Source organism: Plectropomus leopardus, chromosome 14 (genome assembly GCF_026936395.1).
Source record: "Plectropomus leopardus strain MGB_pleo_1.0 chromosome 14, ASM2693639v1, whole genome shotgun sequence".
NCBI lineage: Eukaryota > Metazoa > Chordata > Actinopteri > Perciformes > Serranidae > Plectropomus > Plectropomus leopardus.
The window spans coordinates 24,113,053-24,134,293 of NC_142189.1; the positions used below are offsets into that span (position 1 = coordinate 24,113,053).

The 21,241-nt window shown below is 40.5% G+C and overlaps 2 protein-coding genes and 1 pseudogene across 3 annotated transcripts; 1 reads left to right on the forward strand and 2 right to left on the reverse strand.

Annotated features, from left to right (window-relative positions):
- Window positions 1-920: 920 nt before the first annotated feature.
- On the forward strand, window positions 921-6,181 carry adprs (ADP-ribosylserine hydrolase). Its single transcript, XM_042500969.2, has 6 exons — window positions 921-1,447; window positions 2,667-2,763; window positions 2,854-3,061; window positions 3,709-3,896; window positions 4,068-4,168; window positions 5,322-6,181. The coding sequence occupies exons 1-6, from the start codon at window positions 1,261-1,263 to the stop codon at window positions 5,708-5,710; spliced, it is 1,170 nt and encodes a 389-aa protein (XP_042356903.1). The 5' UTR covers window positions 921-1,260; the 3' UTR covers window positions 5,711-6,181.
- A 2,595-nt stretch (window positions 6,182-8,776) lies between these two features.
- LOC121954104 (b(0,+)-type amino acid transporter 1) lies at window positions 8,777-20,820 on the reverse strand. Of its 2 annotated transcripts, none has more exons than XM_088087941.1 (6): window positions 20,084-20,820; window positions 12,586-12,719; window positions 11,093-11,222; window positions 10,882-11,006; window positions 10,241-10,328; window positions 8,777-10,142 (listed from the first exon to the last, which is right to left on the reverse strand). In XM_088087941.1, the coding sequence occupies exons 1-6, from the start codon at window positions 20,780-20,782 to the stop codon at window positions 9,912-9,914; spliced, it is 1,407 nt and encodes a 468-aa protein (XP_087944067.1). In that variant the 5' UTR covers window positions 20,783-20,820; the 3' UTR covers window positions 8,777-9,911. The 2 variants fall into 2 exon arrangements, with proteins under 2 accessions (XP_087944067.1, XP_042357370.2); XM_042501436.2 differs by lacking the exon at window positions 20,084-20,820 and adding an exon at window positions 15,272-16,036.
- On the reverse strand, window positions 16,187-18,085 carry LOC148187483 (b(0,+)-type amino acid transporter 1 pseudogene; annotated as a pseudogene).
- Window positions 20,821-21,241: the final 421 nt, after the last annotated feature.

Sequence of the window (21,241 nt, forward strand, 5' to 3'; positions counted from 1 at the left end):
AGTGGAGGACATAATGACAATGGGGGAGGCAGATGGCAGTCAATCATCTTTTCTGCAGAGCAGTGGCAGCAGCGTACCAGATGGTGATGGAGGAGGAGAAGATGGACTCAATAATGTCCATTGTATGAGTACGCCATCATTATTTTTGGCAGGTTGAATTTCTTCAGCTGCCTGGGATGAACATCCTTTCCTGAGCCTTTTTGATGAAAGATGTTTCAAAGCTAGCTCATTTACACTAGAATGTTTAGACTGATGTTACAGACTTTCTAAAAAAAGACACTTAACTGTTGAAATAAATGTTATACTATAGGCGAAATAAGCAAAAAATAATATTATTTTTGAAAATGTTAATATTCATGAGAAAAAATGGCCAGTCGCTAAACCAACTTTTCTGCACTTTATTAATGACTTTCAACAAAACCCGAAAGGCTAATAAGACATTAAAGTTATTAAATGATTATAATATAATGTAACCTGGCATTATGAAATGTGTATATAATATTTTTTGGTTTGCGTTTTAATTTTTGTCTTTTCATTTTAATGTTTTTATTTATGGATTTATTTGTGTATTTTTCGTTTGTTTTGTTCCTCTGTATATCTATATGCATTTTTGTAATGATCTTGTATTTAATAAAGAACGTTAAAAAAAGTTACAAAGCCCGCTCAAACGTGATTGGTTAATACTGAGTTGGACTACAAATGAGTCCAACTTAGTATTGTTTGGATTGGTTAGGTTTAGCGATGAAGAATGTGATTGGTTAGGGTTAAACTATAAATCCTAAGTAAACCAATCAGAGACGTAGTAAGGCAAAGTAGGGCGGGTCCTACCTTCGCTATCCTAGAAAAATAAACCTAGTGTTGTTGCCCCCAGATTCTACTTTCTTTAGCAGATATCTGTTCATAGAGATAAAAAAAAAAATCTCAACACTTGGGCACCAAAAATAAGCTTTTTTTTAATCCAGAAAGGTACTCGCATTTTTTTATCCACTGCGATATCAAAAGTTATCGCATGTTAATGATATAGATGGACAGCAGACAGTCCACTCTATGTAGGACTATTTCTATGTGCGCTGTGCTGAATCTGTCATCGGGGTCAAACAGGCATCAAAACGTTTTCAGGAAGCAGCAGAGAGGAGGAGTAGAGCCGACATTTGTTGTTGTTGTCGCCCGTGCTGTCTCTCCTCCCTGCCTGACAGTCTGGCTGGCCGACTAGCGGAGTGTTTTCCCAGTGTAGGTCAAAGTCTCTCCCCCGGCGGATGAATGGCAATGACGGCGGTGAGAGCGGTGGCATCGGGGGGCCCGGCGTCTTTGTCCCGGTTTCGGGGGGCGCTGGTGGCGGCTGTGCTGGGAGATTGTGTCGGCGGAGAGTTTGAAGGAGCAGAGGAGGTGCCCATGGAGAGTGTGCTGCAGCATCTGAGCAGCCTGGACGACGAGACCAAGGGGAATGGTGAGTGGAAGGATGAGATTTCATTTTAGTCCGTAATAAATGAAACACCATATTGCAGGATGCAGTGACAGCAGTGGGGGAGACACATGGCTGCTCGCTAACCCCGGAACCTACTGCCGTCTTTACCTGTGCTGCAGAAGAGCTTCAAGTCTCAACTTTAGCTATACTGACCTGCCATTGCTTACAATAAACTGGGGCACTAGTCAGGGTCAATAAAGCATTAACACAAGAGGGTTACACACACTTAAATGTGATGTATTAATTCTGGATGACTCAAATGTATTTATATACCACAATTTACAGCAAAACGTAATAATACAAACAAACAAACAAAAACAGTTGGAAATGGTCACCATTCATGGAATTGCGAGAAGTTTACCCTCAGGGCTTTCTGTAAGAATGCCCTTTCTGGCAGAAATCTTAGCATTTTAACAAGGGATGATTAATCACCAGAAGCCTCGCTACACAATGACACCTAAGTCACGATACAGTGTTATTGCGATCTTAAACATGTTGCTATGCGCTGAGTATTGCAACAACATACTGCAATATATTGCAGCTTATTACGATTCATGCAATTTTTTTTTTTTTTTGCAAATTATGTCCCCGAAGGGTTTCAACATCGGTTTTATCTTAAAAGATATTCAGTCTGTTCATCTCACTGTAGTCATTTTATTGCAGCAAAATGTATCCAGTGTATTGAAAAAGCTTTTTATTTTATTACTCTAGCAGGCTACCAAAAGTTACATTTGTATTTAAGAATTGTTTTTAAAAAATAAAATATGAATTATTTGGCATCCATTAATCCACGATAAATTGCTGATGCAATTATTTTGTGACACAATATGCTACCCCCTAATCCCAGTTTTAATCAAAACCATGACTTTTTCCTGAACCTAACCAAGAAAGGGCCCTCTGACAGAAGACCCTGAAAGCAAACTTCTCCCAACAGCATCAGTACCCAAAATGTTGTCCACACACTCAAAGTATTCAGTTTACAACTGAGAAAATCAAGTTTCACTTCACAGTAGAGAAAATGTGTCCAACACACTTGATATGACAAGACAGAAAAAATGTGTGGATGGATTTCAATTTACAGACATGCTAAAACGCTTGTAATGCTGACATGTGATGCAAGGTGTTCTTATGTATCATGCAGTGTTTATATGTATGTGTGTGTGCTTATGTGTGTGTGTGTGTGTGTGTGTGTGTGTGTTAGGTATCCTCGAGTACAGTGATGACACGGCAATGGCACGCTGTGTAGTCCAGTCTCTCCTCACCCGTACCGGCTTTGATGAGCAGGACATGGCTCGCAGGTATATGACGGCACACTGCTGACACTAACAGCTTCTCTGCAGAGTTTGATTGTCTTTCACGTGCTACGCTCTGGTGTCTCCCCCCTCTAGGTTTGCTAAAGAGTACAGCGCGTCCCCTGGCCGTGGTTATGGTTCTGGAGTGATCCAGGTGTTGAAGAAGCTGTCCTCCCCTCAGCTCAGTGATGTGTACCAGCCGGCCAGGGACCAGTTTAATGGTAGAGGCTCTTTTGGGAACGGAGGAGCCATGAGGGCGGCCCCCTTCGCACTGGCTTTCCCAGATCCTGTTGATGTTAAAAGGGTGAGCAGTGGGCAACCTTTTCATCAAAAACCACACCCTTAGTGACATGCACATTGAAACTATGTACATTTTAGGAATTGACTTGTTTTAAACCTAAGTAATTATGTAGCGTGTTTGCGCTAGCTTCATTTAGGTTTGAGTTGTCAAGTCTTGGAGAATTCGGCCGTAGAGATGTCCACCTTCTCTCCAATATAATGGAACTAGATGGCACTCGGCTTGTGGTGCTCAAAGCGCCTAAAAAAAGAAATTTGAAAAACTCAACAGCAATGTCTCTTTCCAGAAATCGCAACTCGGTAACCCAAGATAATCCACAAACCTTGTTGTGAGCTATGTCGGAACTATTTTCTTTCTACGTAACTACAGCCTCAAACCAAATCACAGTACATAAGGAGGTGTGCAACTACTCACGGACGAGAAGCTCGTTCTCGTAACAGCGTGAGATGTAAAAACTAATGGTGTCCTCCACAGCTGAGCTTTAACGTTAACTGTGCTTAGTTATTTGGCCAGAAACCATGTTTACCTTCACTTTCGGTGTATTTTGTCTTAATTATGACTGACAATAAAACACAAATGTTTGCATTGCAATATCCACTAACTTGTTGGTGCAGAGTGGTTTGACTTCTTTTTCTTTTTTTTTCTCATTGCAGTTTGCCCGTCTTGGCGCCATGCTGACTCACTCCTGCTCTTTGGGTTATAACGGGGCCATCCTGCAGGCGTTGGCTGTCCACCTCTCTCTGCAGGGGGCGCTAGACCTGCCCCAGCAGTTTATCAGCAGGCTAATCACAGAGATGGAGGAAGTGGAGGGCGACGAGGCGGCACGGAATGATGCCAGAATGTGAGCACTACGTGATTAAATCCTTTTCCTTTATGGCTGCTTTAGCACAGATGAGCACCAGTTGTGTCAGTCTGCGGGGGTCAGAGGTGTAAATCGGATGTTTGGGGTTCACTGGCAGGAAACATGGAGGAATTTGTAAAGGTAAACCTCTAACATGTCGTTCCTGTCCAGTCTAAAGGAAGCAGAGAAGCCATTCTGTGAGCGCCTCCACAGAGTCAGAGACCTGATGGACAGGAGCAAGGTCAGCATAGAGGAGGTCATCTCTGAGCTGGGTCAGTATTTGTTGATTTTTGACTTTATCTCGCTCTTTCATTGAGGTTTTATAGAAGGTTTTTATCATCCGTCCATCCTTTTCACATTCTCCGAGGACTGTTTCCAACATTTATATTTTTACACGTAGCTTATTCTGTTTTTATTGTTACTATCTACGACCCAATGACAATATTTACTTTTAATCTGCCAATTTTTTCTCCATTAACTGTTTTTCCACTTTTACTTTTTTTCCAAGTTTACTCACTGAGATTGCTTGTTTTTTCTAAGCAGCCATTTAAAACCTTAAGATATTCAGTCAATGAGTAAAGAGGGTGACTTAAACTATCACATTTTCATACCTGAGAAGTTAGAACTAGTAAATTAGTGCTTAGAACTCACTGAAATTGTAATCTGATTGCTAAAATAGTTGCTCATTAATTTTCTGTTCTTGAAGGGATCTTGAACATTTTGGAGATGAAAAAGGATTCTGTTGCTTTTTATTTTGACAGAGCACCTTAAAGGAGTAATGGAACTATCTTTTGTGTTGTAGCGTTACTAAATCCAACTGATTCGTTTATCATTTTAGTACAGTGGCCCTGAGAGCTCAACACACTGCAAAGACAGAAAACACATGTAAATAGACTCATCACAAGCAAATAAAGAAGCTCCCAACACAATGGAGGCTGTGTCCAGGGGACACTAAAAAGTTATGGACATGCTGGTTGTTGGCTTGTAAAGTTATTGAAGTAAGCTATCTGTCATTGTGATGATTCAGAGATTGTAATAATACACAAAAGGCTTACAGTGAATTTTTCATCCCCAATGATAGATAACTGACTTCAATAACGGTAATAACAAGAACAAGAGCTGCGTGCCTCAGCCTTGTGCATCATTTTTTAGTGTCCCCTGGACACAGTTTTGTTTTGAGCCTCTTGCAGCGCTTTTTTCTAAATGCTGCGAATGTGTTGCGAAATTGATGTTTTTGTGTGTCAAGTTGGTGAAGATGTTTCTTCATTTGCTTGTGTGTATTTGCATGTTTTTTGAAGTTAACTGAGCTTTCAGGGCCACTGTATTTTTGCTTTTTCAGCAGCTAATATTCTAATCTGCTAGATTACACTCTAGTTTGTTTTCCTGTCTTCTTTATCACTCAACTTCTCCTGTTTTACCTTTCAGGTAACGGCATCGCAGCACTCCACTCAGTCCCTACTGCCATCTTCTGTGTCCTCCACTGCCTGCAGCCCAGAGAATGCCTTCCAGAGAACTACGGCGGCCTGGAGAGAACAATAGCGTACAGCCTGGCCCTGGGAGGGGACACAGACACCATAGCGTGCATGGCAGGGGCAATCGCCGGGGCCCACTATGGCATCGAGGCTATCCCTCAGTCATGGATAAAGTGCTGCGAGGGGGCGGAAGACGCAGACATGAACGCAGAGCGTCTTCACATGCTGTACCACCAGTCATCACAGGGAGGCGGCAGCGGGACAGGAGAGCAGAGCACTGAGGACGCATCTGAAAGTCGGTCAAATGCATCTAACGGCACAGAGAAGAAACCTGGAGATTAGTGAGTCTTCAACTGGAGTTTGACAAAAGGACTCTCAAATACACACACACACACACACACAAACACACAAATTACACACTTACACTCGGACTGTGTTGGTTAACTGAGAACTTGTGATTAAGGACTAGCTATTTCAACATCCCAACATTATTTTACGTGTCAAAACAGTTTGTTATTTTCTGAGACCTTCAAGATTGCAACAATAAAAAAACAGAATTTGTCAGGTAACAGGAAAGTGAAGCTGAACAAACAAGAAACATCAAGTGTCATCAGTCAAATTAGCTTGACTGTGTGATACATTTGTGCATTCATACACACGCACACACACACACCTCTTTCCCTTCCCTGCTCTCTCCTCTTTAGTGTTGAACAATCTTTTGTCATGTGAAAGTTGCACTATGAATTGGCCGTTTCTTGTTTTATCCTTTTGGTGGATAACAATTATTTAATAAACTTTTTTTTCTTAAATTCACATACTCTGCACTGGTGTTTATTTTGAATATAAGACTCAAAAAGTAAATTTGTTTTCGGAAGGTCAGCAATATAAAGATCCCTAATTACTTATCTTGTAGCCCAATACAATTCCTAATGCACAGACAGCAAGAGACTAGTTTTTTTCTCTCTCTCTCTCTCTTAAAGACACTGGCAGAGGCAGATGGCTGCAATAGTCAGTTCTGCTCGAGGTCTCTGCATGTTAAAAAGGAAGTTTTCCTTGCCGCTGGTGCACAACAGCGAGAAGTTACAAAACACAACTCGGTAGGAATTCACTTAAATTGTTGCGTTTCTGTAAATCAAAAGAGCGTGATCTAGACCTGCCCTTTTAAAGTGTCCTGAGGTAATGCTACTTTTGTTGTAATTTGGTCACATAAGATAAAAATGTCTTGACTTGACCATTTAAAAGAAAAAAAAAGTGAACATGCTATAAAATGTTATAAAAGATCCACACAAAACTTTTACGGTTTTCCTGTGGGGCGGCGTAGAACTTTGATGTTTCGCCATAAAACAGGAAATTGTTGTAACTTTGTGTACACATTTTTCGATCTTCCTGAAACTTCATAGGTTTGATAAGTGTCTTGCTTTGAACACATCTGAATGACAACATTCACTAGTCGTAATAGCGCCACCTAGTGGCAACTGGAAATCTTTTTTTCTTTTTTTTTTAAAATAATTTTAAGAACTTGTTCTACACAATTAAACTCATACAGTTGAAATTCTGTATGTATGATTGTAAGACCTTGGTTGGTTGAAAGTTCTCAAAGGTCAGTTTAAACTTATAGCGTTAGTAAGTGGCTTTGCATTGAATGCTGATGTTTTGCTTTAGAAGGGGAAATTATTATAACTTTACTGTACATGCTCAAATGTTCTCCAAATTTGGCGTGGTGAACAACAGTCTAGCCCTGAGCAGGTAAATATGCTAATTTTCTGCCTGTGCTAACATGCCTGAGTACCACCCCTTACAAATTTACATATCACATATAATAACGTAATGAGGTGCTGTAATGTACTTTACTAGCTAACGTTAGCTAGCACAGTAAGTTAATAAAGAGTTGAATTTAATCATTACTAACCTGTGGAGGACATGTTGGTCCTTTGCAGGGATGCTGTGCAGACTGTATGGCCCAGACCGTGGCACAAGTAAAGGTGTATGTACTTTACATTCACTTTTTTTTTTCTTAAGTTGAAGTTTGCCACTACTTTTAGAGCAGCTGTGAGCTACACAGGTTCTTCACCAACTCCAAACCCCATATTCGATTGGCTCCTCCTGGGTATGCCTGCTTAGCCATACCTATTTATAGATCTATGTTTATGCAAATTTGAATGTGCCGTCCCCCATGTTTGATTGGCTGACTACACTTTCTGAGGAGTAGCCAATCAAACACGGGGGACAGCACATTCCAATTAGCATAAAGCTACAGTTATATTCTAGTACGGCTGACCATGTCTTGTGAGAAAGAACCAATCAAACATGGGAGGTAGCACATTGGCTGACCATGTCTTCTGGGAATGAGCCAATCAAACAGTGGGGTGCCCGAAAACTCATGAAATGTGGTACGCACTTCCACCTGGCCTTACGGTTTTCCTGTGGTACAGCGTCTATTATGATGTCTCGCCATAAATCAGGAAATTGTTGCAAGTTTGGTGTACATTGCCATCTGCCTGAAAATTCATAGGATTGATGAGGGTCCAACCCTGAACACATCTGTATGACAATATTCACTTGTCGTATTTGTGCCACCTACTGGCAACAGGAAGTAACATATGTTACATTTTGACTTGCACCTCCTAACAGGTTGACCACATTCAGCTCAGAGTTGTTAGTTGAAAAAGCCTTAAGACCTTGATGATTTTCCTTGAATGCCAAGGATGCCAAGGATGATTTTCCTTGAATGCGCACCAAACAATGTTGTTGTAACTTCACTTTGCATCGACCCATTGGCCCCAAATTTCATAGGTGTGATCAGGCTGCAGACCTGAAGACATCAGCATGAATTGCTTGTCATACCTACTGGCAACAGAAAGTAAGCCTTGCCAGACCAGTATTTTTTCATTTACATGAAATTTTCATGGTTTGGTCTACAAATACTGTACACAATGATGACATGGCATTTACGTGCCCTCCAGTGCCACCCAGTGGTCGCTGGAAGTACTACATTCTGTGAAATATCTCACTCCAGGGTCCAAACTCTCTGGGTGAATTATCCAACTTTCACAGAAATGAATGACTGCTTTAGCTGGAGTCCCAACTGTACCTCCGATGTACAAAGGGATGCGAGGGCGCTTTCTTGCTGCCTGCAGCTTTGATTTTTTTCTTTAAGATACTTTTTTGGCTTTTATTGCCTTTATTAGATAGGATGGATATAGTGTGAAAGGGGGAGAGAGAGAGAGAGAGAGAGAGGGGCTAACATGCAGCAAAGGGCAGAGGCTGGACCCGAACCCGCGGCCGCTGCAACGAGGATACAGCCTCAACACACTGGGCATCAGTTCTACCAACTGAGCCAGAGGGCGCCCCGCACCTTTGATTAAAACTGATCTGCTAATCAGTACAAAAGACAAAAAACAGCAGAGGCTGATGGGAATGCCATTAGTTTTGCAGGTATTTGGGCAAAAATACAATATTCCGATAATAAAAATTCTGACCTGATGACGGCCCTAGATGAACAGTTGATTTTCTCACTGAATTATTACAATAGGCCTTTCTTACAGTAGACATTTTGATGAGTCACAGTAGGAAAAGCACAGGTGTTACTAAAGACACTTACAATGGCTCTGTTGACTTAAAATGTTTTAGTTGCCATCAGCCAGCATGCTCAATACAAGGTTCCTGTAATTAAAACAGCTAAACAGAATGAAGCCATAATGTAACAGTGGTGAAGGGACTCTTAATGACAAAGAATGTTGCAATTTATAGTTTGCAACACTCTTTCATAGTTTTTTTCGTACACGTCGGAGCTGCAATGTTGTAACTAACATTGGTACTGCAGCATTTAGTTATGTGCTGTTTTTTTTTTATCAGTTTGTTAAGACAACAGCATGAGCTTTCTCCAGTGTTCCAGTATCCCTGTCAGTGAGAACTCTAAATGCTCCCCCAAAATCAATATGTTGCATCACTCATGCAAACACATTAAAGTGGAAAATTGTTAGACAAATTTTTTTTTTCCTTCTTGCAAAATTTGTGCAAAAACAATTTTTTATGTATCTTTGATCTGCAAAATTTTGAATAAATTTGAAATGAATATTTATAATAAAGTAATAAACTGAAATGGACATGACAAAAACAATCAATAACAGAAATCTTCCGCTGTTTAAGTCCATATTCTGTCAAGCCACCTACACACCTTGCAAAGGAAAACATATATTAGGATTTTAAAAAAATCACTTAAACATCTTTTGGTAATAGATTAACATCACAGATTTACTTCTGAATCATTTTCATGTGTTCTCTTCATCGACTACGAACATCAGCAAATACAGCCGTGCAAAATGCACTTGTGCAAAAAGACAATACATATCAGTTTGCTAAAAGTCAAAGACAGTAAAAAGTGCAACCAAGCATATTAATGAGAAATAAAGGTAAAACCAACTGGTGACTGAATGTAAACTGCAATGTTTCATGTGTGTTGTTGCAAAAACAGGTGGAGTTAAAAAGCACAAGCAATAAAACATGGAAAAACAACTTTCCTTCTATAATCCCTCTGCTGAAATCACAGGTTTTTCTCTGCTGGGGCGACCTCTAAGAAGAGCTGCAGGAACACTGTTAACTTGCTCAGCAGCCCGGGGCAGAGCTTGTAATGGATGAAGGGTATGTAAACGATAGCTCCACTTAAGACAAATATAGTCACATAGAGGTATTCAATCTGAGGGTTGTCAATGATGGGTGCCAGCACAAGGAATATGGCCACAATGATGACCAGTATGGGGAGTATAATGGGAACCTGTGGAGAGAAAAAAAGGCACGATATGATTCTCACCATGTGTTAGCAAAAAGGCAAATGAGTGTATGATGAGGGTATTTTGAGGGTATATGACTGACCCTGTACGGCCTGGGGAGCTCCGGCTTCTTAATTTTGAGATAGAGAAGTCCAGACAAGGTGATGCCATAGAAAAACCAGGCAGTGAAACTGACAACAGAAATAATGAGAAATGTCAGACAAATACAAACATTATTTATTGAGGCTTCCTGCACAAGCACTATTCAACAAAGCAGACCAGCAACAAGCAATCTAAGTCTTGCACATCAGTCGGGTTTTTTTTTCCTCTATTAAAACCGTTAAACCTTGTGCATCCTCTGGTACATTTTTGGCTTCATTTTTATTATTTCAATTATTTTGGCTGTGTTAATGCATAAGGCATACACTTTGGCAAGGTTGTGAGTTTGTTGTTTTTTTTTTCAAAAATCTTTAAAGTTCCACCTCAGCTCTTATAATACATTTAAAATAAACTGTGTAGCTATAAAACACCCTCTTATACCCTAAGGACAAAAATGTTCCAATTGAAAACCCATTAAAAAGACAACTTTAAATAAATATATATTATTTTAGTGGCATTTTTTTAATGGCACGTACATCTGTGTTTTCTGATGACACCGGGGGAGTTTTTTTGCACATGGGTTAAAGGCATGTTGTTGACGTTGACATCAACATTAAATACACATAAAGCAGACCCAGTCATCACCTGAAAAAGTTGACAATACTCTGGAAGTCTCCAGGGATCAGCACCAGAAGAGAGACAACAGTGGTGAAGATCAGAGCTGGAGATGGAGTCAATCTGTGGACGTGAGCCATGGCCAGAATATCTGGCTGCAAAAAGGAAAAACAAATCTGGATGAAACTGGATACAAAGTATAGTCTGTATAGTCTGTATAGTCATAAGTAGAGATTCTCACCATGTGTCCTTCTCTGGCAGCAACAAAGCACACACGGCCACCGCTGAAGAACGTCCCGTTCAGTGAACCAAAAGCAGACAATGCTGCAGCCACAGACATGATCCAGCCCCAGCTTCCGAACACTTTATTTCTGTGGGAAAAGGGTCGATGTTCTCACAAAAGCTGTAACAGCATCCCTCCCAACTGTCAAAACCCACCTGCTCCACATAGAAAGTACATCTTTAAAAGGGTTATTAATAATCTTTAAACTCTTAGGATCTCTGTCATTTAACTGTGTACGTATTAAGTATATAATTATTTTTTTCTAATAAATGCACAGTAAGCGCTACCAGTTGGCTTTCCCCCTAGGTTTATGACAAGAGTTAAATAAGGAGGTGAGGTATTAAAGGGGAACTTAAGCCTGTTTACAGGTCTTGGGAAGTGCTACTGTATATGTGGTAGAGGTTGTATGAAGATTTTTGTGGCTCCAGAAGCATCTGTGCGAAATCTGATAGCATCATTTGGCCGTGAAGACCATAGATTTAACGATGAAAGAATCTGGAGGTGTGGAGTTAGAAAATGTTATCTTAAGAGACCTCTGGAGCCTGCTTCTAATCTCTGCTGCAGGCAAGAAGCTACATTATTCACTTCGAACATAACACTTGATTCTCTGGCATAACTGTCAATGATCATGTTGTATGGTGGGTAATATAGGCACCAGGTTTTGAGAAAGAGAAATAATGTGTGAAATATAAAAAGACTATCTTTGGTTTAGGTAAATTGATTTATATGTATATTTATTTATTTATTTTTTTCAAACAAAGCTGTCCATGTGAGTCTGATTGTCAGAGGAGTGCAGTGCTGAATCCCTGTTCTCCTTTTATGCTCCTTAAATACGAGTAGTTTTAACACCAGAAACAACAAGTTAAACTATCAGCCTGAACTACAGACTGTATGATAAGATGCAAGATATGCCAGCTCCCCAAAACTGAAGCCAAAACATTTGGATCGCCCCCTGGTGGCTGGCTGCAGTACAGGTCATAATCCCCGCCCCCTCCATGTTAGTGAATGGGACATGGGCCAAACTAAAAATTCAAGAGAACACATCAAATAAATTTTCCAAGACATTGTCATTTTAGATACTTCTTATTGTCCTGATGTTTATTAACGTGTTTTTCGTTTTAGTTTAGTTTTAATTAGTAGTTTGATGAGAAAAAAAAGGGGGGGTTGACGTCATGATTAACAGCTATGTGAGTCAATCAGTGTGCTCGCCATCAGTGGTACTTCTTGTAATTCAGACAGGTGTTTGGAGAGCAGCATGACATTGTGGATATTGCTACTGCGCAGACTCTTGCTCCAAATGACGTCACCAGCACAAGAAGGTAGCGGCCGTATCCTGGATATTTTGGCTTAATTTTGTTCTCTTCATCTAAGTGGATAAGCATCGTCCATCTTAGCACAAAAGTTAAAGTTTGGCTCTGTCTATCTGAATTTGTGATCAGGTGCTGTCTTACCCCCACGTTACTGCCACTGCACTGGAAGACATGAGCTCTTTAGGCGTCATTACAGTCAGGTAGCTCACATTCACCATCAGATATAAGCCAGTCACCAGAGAAATGGCTATCACAACTGCCCTGGGAAGATTCACCTGGATAAAAAAGCAGAATTTTCAAGTGCTGGTCAATGTGTACAAGCTTGCATAAGAGGTAGTTGTAACACTGATGCTGGAAGAATAGATTGAGCCAGGAGTTAGGCTCCAACGTAAAATAAAATTATGAAAAACACTAAGCACAATCCAATGACACAGTCCAAACATTAGTAAATGCATATTTTTCATCTGTCACATAACAAGAAAACCAGTGTTTGTGGACCAGAAAAGCCCATATGCTATAGAAAATTAATTTTCTATCAAAAAACACTACGCAAAACTGCTAAACAGTGACAGTGACATTAAAATAGTTGATTAGTGTGCCTACATATTTTAAAAAATGTACAAAGTACATACAGTGAAATTTATTAAAATATGCTCAAGCCATATTCTAGTTTCTTTAAAAACAAAATTCTCAGACCCATTTAAAAGTGGGTAGTGGGTCACAGTTGGCCCATGGGCCATAGTTTGGCCATCTCTGCCATACATGAAGTGTTCTGGAGATCATCTGGAGAGCTACACTTACAGGTTGACAATAGTTATAGACACTGACGCTATTTTTATGCTTTCCCCAGCAACATTTTTGATTTTTTTTTTTACCTCCAAACATTTCCAGTGAAGTAACAGTATAAGAAAGTCCGTAAAGCAATGACAAATGTGATTTAAATGAGCTCTATTAAGGTTCTGAAGCCTCTCAGTAACCATCTGCACAAGCCTGTGGCTCTTCTTTTCTCCTTTCGTTGACTTCACCCTCGTAATGTCTTCCCTATTGCCATACACATTTTGTTCTCTGGGGTCATTCTGATCCTGCCCTGTTTTGACTGTTATTTAAAGCATATTGTATAAACTGTTGAATTTAGGGCCAATAGACCTTGTTTACAAAAATATAAAAAAAAGTTTTGATGGGAAAAGATTTCATTTGGGGTCAGACTGATGCCAAAGGACAACACAACTTTGGAAATGATTTACATAACATTTCTTTTAACAGCCAAAATTCATGACTTCACAAAACTGGTTAAAGGCAATGCTGCAAGTTGATGCATAAGCATTTTCATGTCCTGTAACCCTCAACAATCATTCTTGTATTACATTATCCATTAGAAGTTGCAGTCCTAAAAAATACAGCTTAATCTACAAACAATTACTGAAAAAAACCACCAAACATTTCTGTTATCACATGATAACAATGGCAGGCACACACCTTTATCACAATTAGATAAGAACACCATTGTAGCAAACAATCGCACCTTGAGGCAGTTTGGCCCCACATAAATCTTTAACAAGCTATCACTGATCCGATGACTCAAAGGACTGTTGCATTTGGCAAAGAAAAGAAGACAACACCATTATTTATGCACTTACGCGCACATGCATAATCCAAATCTTTACAGTTTCAGCTCTGGTGTTTACAGCTCCTCTGTAGTTCAAATTGTACCAGCCAGTGTGAAGTTTTCGAAAAAAGTTTTTTCCTAAAAGTACAGAGTAAATTTAAGTGCAATCTCAGCTTTCAAATCAAATCAAATGACTTTCATAAGCTTTGGATCAAACAGCACTGTAAACATAGCAACAACCACAAAGAGTGCACTGATAAACCATACTTGCTTCATGGCTTTCCACCTTTGCCAGGGTCAAATCTAAGGACATGAATATACCGGATCAGAGTGGACTGGTAGCTGGAGAGGTGCCAGTTCACTTCCTGGGCATTGCCAAGGCACTGAACCGCTAATGTTGACCTGCACTTGTATAGCACTTTTCTAGTTGTTCAACCATTCACACACACACATTCATATACTGCTGGACGAGCCTACCGTACAAGGTAGTACAACATGCGTACACATTCACACACCAACAGCCCAGACATCAGGAGTAATTTAGGGTTCAGTATCTTGCTGACTTGAGAGCTGGGAATTGAACCACCAACCTTCCGATCAGTGGGCGACCCACTCTATCTCCTGAGCCGCAATAAAATATGATATATTTTTCTGCTTCTCCTTGGTGCTATACTGCTAATCAACCCAATTTCCCACTTCATTTTCAGGGTATCAGCCTCAGTGAGAGAGATGATGATGAAAATACAGTAGTTGTTATTCACCATTAAAGAGGAAACACATTAATAAAGTGAGAGTTACACACCTAAAGACTTTAATCTACACATCTCAGAGAGCTTGCATGTCCGGTAAAGACACAGTAAATACTGTTTAATGTGTTACTTAAATTTAATAGCTCCACTGTAGTTGTAAACAGTATTATCCTTATCTTGATATCATCAAACAACAGCAGCAGCATTGTGTAACTTACTGTAAAGATCTGTTTATTTGTGTGACTTTTAAAGCAGTAAAATAACAGGTTAACCTAAAATGTATGACCTCATAAAAGTGTAAAGGGTGTACTTCCCTCAAAACAATGCTGTGTTTTATCTAATCTAAATGAAAATATGATCTTCACTGTAGATCGACAGTCTAAGTAGATTGCATACTTGACTACATAATATCTCAGTTTATTACATGCTTACAGCACAACTTTATTTTCAATATAAATGATTAAACTCTTACTTCTGGATGTTTCAACTCCTCAGTTAGATGATTCAAAGTGTTCCAACCATCATAGGACCACAAGCCCTGGTAGAAAGCAAAGCCAATGGAGCTGACACCAACATTTGTTCCCACAAAGGAGTTATCAAAGTTCTCAGTGTGTCCCTGGAAAAGCATCACAACACCTCCCAATATGATCACAGCCATTGCCAGCAATTTGACTGCCATGGAGAGAATCTGGATGGCAGTGGCCAAGCGTACGCTCAGACAGTTAACTATAGTCAGCACAATGATAGACCCTGCAGCCACCAACTTCACCACCAGTTGTGGAGGCGTGCAGCCGCTGTAAAAAGGGGCAACAACGTATTCAGCAAAACTCAGAGCAATTCCTGTGGCACTGGCAGACCTGATGACAATGACAAAGCTGAAGACAAACATGAAGGCCACCACTTTTCCTGCTGTCCGAAGAATGTAGATATATTCTGCTCCAGACTCTGGTATGACTGTGCCCAGTTCAGCATAGCAGAGCCCCCCCAGCATGGCTATCAACCCACAGCAAGTCCATATAACAAAGCTGGCCCCTGGGCTGCCGATGGTGGACAGCACAAACTGGGGGGATATGAAGATCCCAGATCCGATCATGGTTCCGGCAATGAATGACACAGCTCCTATAATCCCCACTTCCCTCTTCAGATTGAGTCTCTGTGTGTCACCCTCCATTGTTTGACAGCTACTGCTGCTCTCTCAAAAGCATGCACAGAGGACACTGGACATGCACATGCCCAGAACTGGCTGTAGATTAACTGAAATGGTCAAAAGGGGGAAATAAAAGCACCCTGGCCTTCAATAGACACTAAACCAAGGTGTGGTGTGGCGGTTTGTCTTCGACTTTGCTCATTACTGCCAGTTACAAGGGAACCATGTTTTCCCTTTATACAGCAAAGACTGTCTGATATTTTGGAGTCTGTGTCCAAACCAGTGGTGCAATTTTAGGGGTCTGTGTAAATAAGTGCACTGGGTTTGCAATCCTAAGGAAAAATAATCTCTAAAATACTGCTTTCTCCCGCTCTGAAATTGTTCTATTGAATGCACATATAGGTGTTTAAGTCCTGTTTGTGCACATGCGCATATTTCAAGCTTGTGTGTATGTAATATGTACATTACAACAGATTAAACAAAAACTATAGGACCTTGATCTGCACTTGTATAGTGCTTTTCGTTTGCTCAACCATTCACACACACACATTCATATACTACTGTACGAGACTACCGTACAAGGTGCCACCTGCTACAAAGATTCTTTTTTTTTTTTAAACATTCGTACACATTCACACACGGACGGCCAAGACATCAGGAGTAATTTAGGGTTCAGTATCTTGCTGACTTGAGAGCTGGGAATTGAACCACCAATCTTCCGATCAGTGGGCGACCCACTCTATCTCCTGAGCCGCAATAAAATATGATATATTTTTCTGCTTCTCCTTGGTGCTATACTGCTAATCAACCCAATTTCCCACTTCATTTTCAGGGTATCAGCCTCAATGAGAGAGATGATGATGAAAATACTGTAGTTGTTATTCACCATTAAAGAGGAAACACATTAATAAAGTGAGAGTTACACACCTAAAGACTTTAATCTACACATCTCAGAGAGCTTGCATGTCCGGTAAAGACACAGTAAATACTGTTTAATGTGTTACTTAAATTTAATAGCTCCACTGTAGTTGTAAACAGTATTATCCTTATCTGGATATCATCAAACAACAGCAGCAGCATTGTGTAACTTACTGCAAAGATCTGTTTATTTGTGTGACTTTTAAAGCAGTAAAATAACAGGTTAACCTAAAATGTATGACCTCATAAAAGTGTAAAGGGTGTACTTCCCTCAAAACAATGCCGTGTTTTATCTAATCTAAATGAAAATATGATCTTCATTGTAGATCGACAGTCTAAGTAGATTGCATACTTGACTACATAATATCTCAGTTTATTACATGCTTACAGCACAACTTTATTTTCAATATAAATGGTTAAACTCTTACTTCTGGATGTCTCAACTCCTCAGTTAGATGATTCAAAGTGTTCCAACCATCATAGGACCACAAGCCCTGGTAGAAAGCAAAGCCAATGGAGCTGACACCAACATTTGTTCCCACAAAGGAGTTATCAAAGTTCTCAGTGTGTCCCTGGAAAAGCATCACAACACCTCCCAATATGATCACAGCCATTGCCAGCAATTTGACTGCCATGGAGAGAATCTGGATGGCAGTGGCCAAGCGTACGCTCAGACAGTTAACTATAGTCAGCACAATGATAGACCCTGCAGCCACCAACTTCACCGCCAGTTGTGGAGGCGTGCAGCCGCTGTAAAAAGGGGCAACAACGTATTCAGCGAAACTCAGAGCAATTCCTGTGGCACTGGCAGACCTGATGACAATGACAAAGCTGAAGACAAACGTGAAGGCCACCACTTTTCCTGCTGTCCGAAGAATGTAGATATATTCTGCTCCAGACTCTGGTATGACTGTGCCCAGTTCAGCATAGCAGAGGCCCCCCAGCATGGCTATCAACCCACAGCAAGTCCATATAACAAAGCTGGCCCCTGGGCTGCCGATGGTGGACAGCACAAACTGGGGGGATATGAAGATCCCAGATCCGATCATGGTTCCGGCAATGAATGACACAGCTCCTATAATCCCCACTTCCTTCTTCAGATTGAGTCTCTGTGTGTCACCCTCCATCGTTTGACTGCTACTGTCTCCTCAAAGGTAATTAAAGTAGATACTAGAAATGCACTTTGCTATATTGAACTTTTTGTACAGTAAGAACTTACTGGGCACCAGAATTACCATTTCACACTGGATCAAGGTGTGGTATACCTTTTTGTCCAATATGACGTGGCTTAGTAGGTAGAACCCATTACAGGAGGCAGGGCCAAGACATTATGATGAATGTCAGGACAACAAATAAAAAGGTTTGTATGCTCTGCAGACCACAGTAAATCTTTTTAAAAATATTTTGCAAAGAATGTCCCAGACATGCTTTCAGTAATTTACTCTTTTCACATTTTCATCTGCTATAGTCATTTGGATTATCTGCTGGGGTTGGTGTTGGTAAAGGTCTTCTCCATTCTTTGGGATAGATGACACAGCTACAGTAAGTACAATGCATACAACAGATTGTTTGGGTTGAAAACAGTAATTCTGTCACTTCTTGTGTGGCTTAAATAAGCCCTTCCTCCCAATCATGGTTGAATTGCGTCCATTAAGAGTGTATGAGCAGATTTTAGGGTTTGACAGAAATTCTCAGTAGCTCTCTGACTTTTGGAATGGAAAGGCAAAGATTTTGCTCGTAAGACATTCAACATTCAAAATTTCTGGAAATCAAGTGAAATGTGTTCCTTGATCACAGTAACAACTCCTGAAGCAGAAGACAGGAATGGTTGCTATCAGAGCTTTCACAGCAGACATTGTCGCTCTTTCAGAAGGAAATCTGCAGGGTTGCATCACAAGAAAAGGAGGCAAGTCAGACCAAATACAACCACCAACAAAATCCCTACTCCTTGTTACCTCAACTCTCTAAACCCATTGAGAGGGATGCACTACAATAGTGAAGTTATACTTGCAACAGATTTGAAGTTTCACAAAGTTATGCAGAGGGACAGGACGCTTCGCCGAACTAGTGCACAACCTCCAGTGTTACAGACCATGAGATAAAATAGTCCAAACAACACTGACTGGTCCCTTACAGGGATGACTAGTTATATAACTGGTCATACAGGTCAAGCACTTTCATGCTGGTCTTAACTGATACCTTGAAAGAAACCAACAAGCTCCAAAGGATGGTAAACTTGGTGGAATTGATTCACCAATATCGGCATTGACCCTCTTTTCTCCAAAATAGCATCATCCTTGGCAGTAATTAGACTAATCTACTTGTCCATCTCAACAAAATTCTTGTTTTGTGTCAATGCTTTGGCAAATGGAAATATTTGTTTCTGAAAGCGGCTCCTTACTTTAGGCCTTTATCAATTAGAGAGCTACAGTCTACCGAGCCACACCTGAAGCTTACTCATCTTTTTTCAAGGGTTGTGGATAAATTTAAACTTGGTAAAACAAGAGTAGACTATGACCTATAACATTACCAGGGAAACCCAGAATAATACTATTTATTTTGTATTTTTCCAAAATAAGGCTTAAATACAACACTGGCAACACTAGCCAGTAATTAGACTAGTCTACTTGTCCATCTCAACCAATAACTCTTCTTCTCTAAAACAATTTAGCTACAAGTAACCTAGCTCTACCTGAGGCTGACTCAGCATTTTTGCAAGGTTTTTGGATAAATCTAAACACAGACTGCTATGACTTGGTTTGCCAACAACACACTGACGACCCAAATGACGTTACCAGGGAAACACAGAACAGATCATTTTTCTTTCTAATTGCTCCATGTTCAATAAGAGGCACGTTATCCAGTTTATGATGGATCTAAAGAGTGTCTCCGGGGGACAAAAAGGGCTTTGATGTGTTATTTAGTGTGCGATTGTTGAAGTTGATAAAATTTTTTAAAAAGAACATTAATTGAATGGTATCATCCAAGTTCTAGCTTCAGTAGTGCTTTGGATTTAATGACAGGGTAATAAACATATATCCCTCATAAGCATTCACTGTTGACCTCTGAGAAACATTTATGACTTAATTTTCCTAGGACAATGCTGTGGAGGACTACCAGTGTCACAGTCACTGTGATACTGTGAATGCTTATTGGCCCAATTAAATAAGTCCTTCAGTGTGATAACTCAAATGAAACCATATATATCCTTTCACTTACCTCTGGACGTTTCAGCTCTTCAGTAACATAATTCAGATTGTTCCAGCCATCATAGGACCACAGTCCCTGGTAGAAAGCAATACCAATTGGATTGATGCCCAAATTTGTGTTCTCAAAAGAGTCTTTGAAGTTTTCCGTGTGTCCTCTGATAAGCATCACCAGACCTCCTATTATGATGACTGCCAGGGCAAGAACCTTGGCCACCATAAAAAACACTTGGACTGACATTGAAAAACGAACATTAAGGCAGTTCACAGTGGCAAGCACTATAATTGCAGCTGCAGCCACGCACTTCACCAGCAGCACCGGAGGGGGGCAGTCTGAGTAAAAAGGAGCCACAACATACTGAGCAAAACTCAGTGCAATGCCAGCAACACCGGCAGGTCTCACAAACAACACAGAGCTGAAGATTAACATGAAGGCGACAACTGGACCTGACGTCCTGAGGATGTAGATGTACTCCCCCCCTGATTCTCTTATGACAGTTCCCAGCTCAGCGTAGCAGAAAGACGCAAGTATCACCAGTAAACCACAGCACGCCCACACTACCAAACTGGCTCCAGGGCTGCCGATGGTGGAAAGCACCGTCTGTGGGGACATGAAGATCCCAGATCCAATCATTGTCCCTCCAATGAGGGACACAGCGCCTACCAGCCCTACTTCCCGCTTTAGGTTGAGTTTCTGTGCCTTGGCGTCCATAATCACAGCAGTCCTAGACGATCTGTTGTCAGATACACCAACGGAGAAACGACTATAATTACTTGGCCAAAGTCACTCTTGCAGCAACTCTGGGAGTTAATAATTACGTGGGTGGGTTTAAAGAAGCCTGTTTTGCTCTGTACATTTTCTTTTAAATGGGTTTTGAAGTGTATGCTGTGATGACCCCAGAATTGGTCATGTCTTTGTTGGTTCTGCTCCTTTCATTTCAGGGGGTTAGATTTACTTGACTCTGATGCAGTACAACCAAAGTGTACAGCCAAGTCAACATATGTAATAGTAAATCTACATTTGTAAAATGTTCTCACTCTCTTTGTGTGGTCTACCAAATGACACTGCTTGTGCTTTGTAAGTTTGTGCTTCACATCCACACTGCTCAGACATTATAAATCACTGACCTGCTTACACACATACCTTCATGTTTTTGCATTTCATGGTCAA